General features: G+C 47.3%; 1 protein-coding gene across 2 annotated transcripts in view; it reads right to left on the reverse strand.

Annotated features, from left to right (window-relative positions):
- Positions 1-733: 733 nt before the first annotated feature.
- RHOBTB1 (Rho related BTB domain containing 1) overlaps positions 734-7,476 on the reverse strand; it is a 71,133-nt gene continuing 64,390 nt past the window's right edge. Inside the window, exons 9-11 of one of the 2 annotated variants that reach the window (XM_007448634.1) lie at positions 6,222-6,310; positions 3,462-3,567; positions 734-2,919 (exon numbers count right to left, since the gene is read on the reverse strand). In XM_007448634.1, coding sequence (XP_007448696.1) covers positions 2,750-2,919; positions 3,462-3,567; positions 6,222-6,310 — 365 coding nt within the window. In that variant the 3' untranslated portion in view covers positions 734-2,749. The remainder of the gene's footprint in view (positions 2,920-3,461; positions 3,568-6,221; positions 6,311-7,476) is intronic. The other variant, XM_007448635.1, reaches the window with a different exon arrangement.

Here is a 7,476-nt window from a genome sequence, read left to right on the forward strand (position 1 = left end):
TCTGGGAAGATCCCACATGCCGCGGAGCAGCCACGCCCGTGAGCCACAACTACTGAGCCTGCGCGTCTGGAGCCTGCGCTCCACAACGGGAGAGGCTGTGACAGTGAGAGGCCCGCGCACCGTGATGAAGAGCGGCCCCCGCTCGCCGCAACTGGAGAAAGCCCTCGCACAGAAACGAAGACCCAACACAGCCAAAAATAAAGAAATAAATTTATAAAAAAAAAAAAAAAAAAGAAAATCCCCCTTTGTGACCTCACTGGAGACCCTTCTTCCTTCTGAGCTTGGGCAAATATTACACTACCTAGAAGTCCAGAAATTTTTAACAGATTTTTCCAAAGGCTTTTCTCAGATCTGCTTCTGAAGAAAAGACTGATCTTCATGAGTCCACCAATGCAAACTTTGACTTAATTGCTGGTGGAATCCCCAAAAATCCAGTTATAAGAAGTCCATTAGGGTAAAGACATCATTTTTGTTTTTTCCAGAACTGTACCACGTCTAATGACATAACCATATTAGCCAAGAGCAAAGATCCAGACCCCTCATTTACATCATGGCATTGCACTCTGCTGGCAATACTGAAAACAAAGATGATGGTCATTCAAGCTGCTTGGTTCCTAGAGGACACACAGCCCCCATGACCCAGCACCTTTAAAGTTTTGACAGTTTTTTTTAAAAAGCAATGAAAATTACACACACGATAATGATGGTAGTCCTTAAAGAAAAACTGGAGGCATTTTATAGCTAAACGATTTTACTGGCTTTTCGTGAAATAAAAAACACAAAACAAACCACCATGGTTAAAAGGCCATAATCAGCATTAACCAAATGAACCAGCCACTTGGTTACAGTAGCTGATAACAAACACTAGTGGATATTATTGCTTATACCCAGGTTCATTTATATGTCCATTACATTTTGGCAAGATTACAATCACATGGGAGCTTTGGTTGTATAAATTCAATTCTGACTACTCATCGAAAACTCAACTTCTACCATTTTATGATGGGATATATGCCGATTCTTCCTCTCATTCTGTCTCCTTTCTCCTTCCATTAATGACTTACAACCTATTGACCCAAAATTTAAGTAGACGCATTTACAATCAACCCATCCTTCCCTACTCTACTGCCCCCTCCTTCGTCATGAGAGGGTCATAAAGGAGCCTCTTTATTGCTGGGCCTCTCCCAGCTTTTGAATCTGGTGTGTATCCACTGCCAGTAATAAATGTCCATCTGTAATCTGGATAGAGTTTCAAATATATTTGGCTGTCAACACTGGAGTTTGGATTCAACTGTCTCTTTTCCAACTTCTGAAAGCTAGAAAAAAAATCAACAGCTTTTAGCATCAGTAAATTGACTTCCTGAAAGAATAAGTCCCAGCCTCCACCATACAACATCCCATGACAGGCATGGAAGTGTGGCCTTAAAATGCTCCGCGTGCGTGCTGTAACATTTTAATTTACAGAGAAGCAGTGACTGACGGCCTCTCAAAACTCCCCTGCTCAGTACTTTCTATTTTAACACTGAAAACTCAGAATGACAAAGGGTCAGAACTAACTCACAATAGCACCATTTCCTAGACTCTTGGAGTAAAATTCCTGTCTTCGATGGAGAATGCAGTGACCCTAGACGACCCAGCCTCCAGCTTCGTACCTTCACAGGCCCCGCTGAATTTCAGCAGGGGTGGGTGGTCTGCCTTGGTATACTTCTGCAGCAACATGAGTTTTCCCTGGGAAGAGTTAAAAATATGGGTCTTACAAAGTGAAGGTGGCCGCAGGTGAGAGACCTGAGGAAGCCTGTTTCCGGTGGGGAGGTGTGACAAGCCTGCAGACGTTGGGACAGAGTCCGGGGACCCTTTCCCTTGCCCATCTCGATTCAAGTCAGCGGAGAATCTGCATGCAGAAACACGGCAAGATCAAGGAACACTGAGAGATGTACATCCTAATACAGCAATCCGAACACCAATGCTCTTACGGTATCTTCTGTATTCAGGTCCACCAGAGAGTTTGCCCTGGATAATGCTGGGATTTAATAAGCCCTTCTAATGATTATAAAGATTGTCCTCTTGAATCTAGATGTTTTATACAACAGAAGATATCACTATATTTTACATGGCACATATAACCATATAATTACTAGCACTTACATGGCAAATATTGTAAATATTACACATTCTTGGAGTTGACTTTGTAATTATACCAATGCTATTCAGCAGAACAAAGATGAAACACTCCCTAACTTGCACTTTGGGGAATTGCATTCCGACCCTTTACTTCACGACAGAAGGATAACCCTCTAAGTAATAATGCTTGGTGATCACATGGGCAAAGAGAATCACAGGGCGATTTCATGGTTAACGTGTGGCTTGTAAAATAAAGTAATACACAGTATTTTCATTTACAAGAGACCATATAAAAATATTTTCCAATTTGGAATTCGAAACATGAGAGCTGGATTTTTTTTTCCTTTGTATAAAAAGAAATGAGATAACGGACTAAAGTTTATTAAGCCTTCTAACAAAAAATATACAAGTTTAAGGAATGCAGTGAGCGTCAACTTCCCTTTTTGTCCAGGCTCATGGGTGGTGAGCTTGTGCTTTGATCCCAACAAAGATAAATGCATGAAAGTGGAGGAATATCAGTGCCTGACACCTGAACTTCACCTTATCTCTAAGAGTAAGACTGATTTTACAGCAGTGCTTTTAAAAGTGGTGAGTCAGATTTCTTCTTCTTGTTTTTTTCTCTTCTGCCTCAGGCGACCGCTGGAGATGAATTCCAGAAGCACCACTTTCGTCTCGAGTGATGTTTATTTAGTGCAATATCTTCCTTCTCTCTTTCTCTTTTCACACGCTGGTAGTGGTCTTCTTCCTTCAGGTACCACACAGGGGGCCAGCGGTGCCGCTCAAAGTATTCCTGGTTGTCTGGGGAAGGAAAGATGCAGATGATGATACCTGCTCTTCATTCACGGCTTCTTTGTGCTAGTAGGTTCTGTGCTTAGGTTTCTCATATATGATTATCGTGTGCTCATCTTAGCTACCCAATGGGCAGGGACTGTGGGTAGGGCCAGTGGCAGACTGTGACACCAAAGTTTTGAGAGGTAGAATCACTTGCCTAAAATCACACAGCTGGACACAGAGAGCCTGAACCCAGGATCCCTTCATTTCAGAGCGTAAGCTCGCTCCCAAGCATGCCTCCCCAGACAAGGGCGAGCCAGCAATCTCTGCTCGCTCCACAGCAGGGCATCCTGACCACCCCCTCCACCCAGATCTCCCCGGCCGTGAAGTTCTCCAGAGACGATTTCCAACCTCCAATTCCTTGGGTCACGTCACGTGAATCTGTGACTACCGTACGAGGAGTTCTCCATGAGCTGGGGGCTGCCCGCGTTCCTTCTCGAGGGCAGTGAAGGGAAACCCTTCAGTCACAGGTGAGGGGAACTGGACAGATGGGGACCGCACGGCCTCACCTGCAGATTTCGATTTGATTTCCTTGCGGAACTTGGAACAAACACTGTTGTAGTTGGTGCAGATGTGGTGCAAACACCAGGCGGCCAACTGGTGGGCATTGTGAAACTGCAGGGAAGTGACCAAAAGGGGGTCAGACTCTGTTTTCTAAAGTGGGGCTACAAAGAAATACAAAGCCACGGGACGGGTCAAAGAAATAAAGGGCCCAGATGACTCATTCGGAAACCTCTTGTTTTGACTACAGGGCTTTGACTCTGGCCATGGTTCCGACGCCAGCCACGTGCAAGCGTTCGGCACACACCCCCCCTCCCCCGCCCCACTGGGATATGTGCGCTAAAAATAATCACTGTATCAGATCAGGAGTCTAAAGTATGCCTTGCCCTCCTCTTCTCCCCTTCCACCTGCCCTCTAATGATAAGTGGCCGTGGCCTCTGGAAGGCACCAGACCACAGGAGAAAGCAGCGATGTCATCTCTGTTTAAGGAGCCTCGGCAACAGAATCCTCCGTGTTGCATGTCGAAGCTCAGCTGGCTGGGGCCAGAGATCTAAAACAGGAGCATGAAAGATCAGTGCAGGAGCACGCAGCATGTGTGACTGTCCTCTACCTGTCCTCTGGTTACATAAGAAGAGCAGGCAGTGTGGGCGGGGACGGAGGGATCCAGACCCTCGATCCACCCTCTCCTTTCTGAGCAGATGCTCAGGACAGTGGCAGCTGAGGAAGCTGTGACTGCAAAACACCCGATGCTCAAAAATCCAGAGTGCACTCCCCATTCCCTCCCCCAGTTTGGCAGGTCCCCCCATCCCTCCCTCTTTCTGTCCAGGCCCCCTTTCAGACATCCATTCTGTTGTCTGTTGCTCCTGAAGTTTCTTTGAGCAGGTGAACCCCTGAAACCTACAGTGCGTTTCCTCCAGGGCCCCCGTCAGTGCCCTGAACAGAGGCCAAGAGAAAAGCCAACGTCCTCAGAAACTAACTCAAGAAACTCTCTGCAGATCACAAGCCCAACATGACAGACAATTCTAGCAGGTGCTTCCAACTTCTCTTGGTAACAGATTTCCTTCTGCAAGTCAGAGCAGAGCAGTGCGGTACTGGCGTTGGCTTGTACCTGCTCGAGAGCATCACGGGGGGCATCCCTTCTGTACTCTGAGCTCGGTGGCTTCAAGTTGTTAAAGTTGGCCAGGTATGGGTATTTACACCCCAGAAACTGGAAAATGCAACAGATCAGGGTCCCACCTGTCCCCAAGCTGACTGTGAAATACTTACCCCTTGGGTTAGGGTCTAACAGATGAGCTAAGATGTGGGAGACTCTGTCCTAAACTCTTCCTGCCACGGCTTGTCAGAGCTTAGCAGGAATCATATTATATCTTTGCAGGGTGTATGTGTGGGCAGGGTCGGGGGAGGGCACCGGGTGGGAACACAGCAAACAAATAGACACAACTGTAAATCATTACCTCAAGTGGGCTGGCCCTATATGAAGTTCTGGGTCATTTGATTGTTCTCGAGGAGGAATACTTACTGGAGAGGGCGCAAGTCATAAGCTGTCCTCCAGGCCTGTTTCAAAACACCCCCAAATTCCAAATTTGGGCAGTCAGTGTTGATGGGGGCTTGCTGATTTTACTTGTGATTGATGTCTGTTCTCACTTTTAACTGGAACCTCTGTGAGGTTGTTTTTCACATTGGATTTTAATAATTTGTGCTTGTGTCTGTTTCCCTCAGTGGCCTAGGACGGCCCCAAGGGCAGAGAATCTACCATGTTTGTATCTCCATGTCCTCTTAGGGTGGTGCCTGGTACAGGGGGAGAAAATAACAAATCCTTGTTGAATGTTAAGTCAGAGTGAGCAGGTTGCTGTGAAGTCCTGGTCCACCGTTTTCCCTTCTGAGAAATCTCGATTGAAACTGCCTGACCTAACACTTAGTAAACCACTGCCCTGAGAAAGGGAATGAAGAAAGCCAAACCTAATAGGCCACAGAAAAAACGAAGGAGTTTATTCTCAGCTCCATCAGAGTGTAAACTCATTGCCAGTAAGTCTAGGCCAGGGACTAGATAACTCTGCATACGTCCCTTGTATTATGAGAGGGCTTCCTCTCTTCCGTGCTCTTTCTGGAACATTCTCTCCCACCTGATTCTCAAAATAATCTGTAAGGTTGACAGGGTGTGAATTACCATCCTTATTTCCTACAGATGAGGAAACTGAGGCAGAGTTTAGCTTTGTGCCTTAAGTAAGTTATGTCGTGACAAAGCCGAGGCTGGATCTCAGACCCTCTGTAGAGGAAAGGGGCAAGTGTGTGTGGGGATTATGGAATCACAACGTCAACAGTAACAAGTACTGGTGTAAAAAAAAAAAAAAACCCAGGAGAGCTGCAGTGAGACGTGGGGCATCCATCACTGGACTTCACGGAATTCTAGAAACCGTCTGATCTCGGCCAATCCATGTTTGAGAATTCAAAGAAGGAGAGATAATGTTTTCTCCTTCCATGCCCTGAGTTGTTCTCCCACATGTGAAGCTGGTGCCTCGGGGCAGGGGGAGGGGGGCACAAGGGGGCTGGCGTGTGGGTGGGGTCCTTGTTGTTTTATTCAAACAAAGCCCAGCAGGGTGAATGGTGCATGAAACGTAAAACTCTCAGATCTCCTTGCACACAGTGGGGGGCCTCTGTGACTCGGTGGTGACATCTTTATTTAGACAGATGCAACAGTGGAATGTTTCATCAGCGTTAAACGAACTGGTTGAACACACTGAAAAGGTGAAAGGCAAACTGCTACAAACCTGAGCCAACTCCAAATAAGAGAGCACTTCCCCATCGATGCCCACACCACTCATGGCGGCCCTGGTCAGCTCCTGGACAGCGTGCTGCTCTGGGGAGGAGAGAGGGAGCGGGAGAAAGTTAGTGCCTGCAGGCCGTGGCCCGGGAGCAGCCACGAGGGGAGGAAGCACAGGTCACAGCTCCACGTGAACTGAACCCAGGGCCCACTCTGCCGCGCGCCTTTCAGCATGGGGCGTCCTGGTCTCCGGCAAGTGCACCAGCGACTCCGGGGATTCTTGTTAGCTTTCTGAAATAGCCAGGGTCCTCCAGACCTTCTCTGTCCAATATGGTAACTACTGGCCACCTGAGACTATTAAACTTAAATTAATAATTAAAAGTAAACCAAGTAAAAACTTCAGGTCCTCAGCCACGCAAGCCGCATTTCATGTGTATTGGCCAATGCGGACACAGAAAGTTTCCATCACTGCAGATAGTTCTGTTGGAGCATGCTGCTCTGGACAGGCCAGTACCTGCCTAGAGTCCTCTATTTTTTTTTTTTTTTTTTTTTTTCCCCGCTCCCCCGCCAGGTGTACTCTTTTTAGCTCAAGTTTCCCCAGCTCCAGCTGTCCAGAACATGCCACAAACCCCTGTCCCAAGTAGCCCCCCCACAGTCCCCTTCCAATCAGGGCCCATTTTACAATACATGTAACAAAGACAATAAATGGGGTGAAACATTTGACACAATTTTGTTTATCATTTGTTACATACATATTTAAAACTGCTAGTTGATGTTAAAGAAAGGCCCTTCCATAAATACTTTTTTTTTTTTTTTTTTTGCTGTGCGCAGGCCTCTCACTGTTGTGGCCTCTCCCGTTGCGGAGCACAGGCTCCGGATGCGCAGGCTCAGCGGCCATGGCTCACGGGCCCAGCCGCTCCGCAGCATGTGGGATCTTCCCAGACCGGGGCACGAACCCGTGTCTCCTGCATCAGCAGGCGGACTCTCAACCACTGCGCCACCAGGGAAGCCCTAGAATCCTCTAGACTCCATCATATCTTCCTGCTTGACAGTTTCCCCATTCACATCCCTCCAATTCTCAGTACTCTCTGACCTTGGAGAGACTGAGTAACCGGAATGAGTCCAAATGGGGAATTAAAATTGTGAATGTGTACGTGTGTCTCAGCAGCAGCAGACAAGGGACACATTCAACCTCTAAGATTCCAAAGGCTAGGGGGGAACTTCAGCCAGAAGTCAGACAGGTCTAGATGGGAGAGCCATTC

The sequence above is a fragment of the Lipotes vexillifer genome, unplaced genomic scaffold (assembly GCF_000442215.2).
Source record: "Lipotes vexillifer unplaced genomic scaffold, Lipotes_vexillifer_v1.1 scaffold331, whole genome shotgun sequence".
Taxonomy (NCBI): domain Eukaryota; kingdom Metazoa; phylum Chordata; class Mammalia; order Artiodactyla; family Lipotidae; genus Lipotes; species Lipotes vexillifer.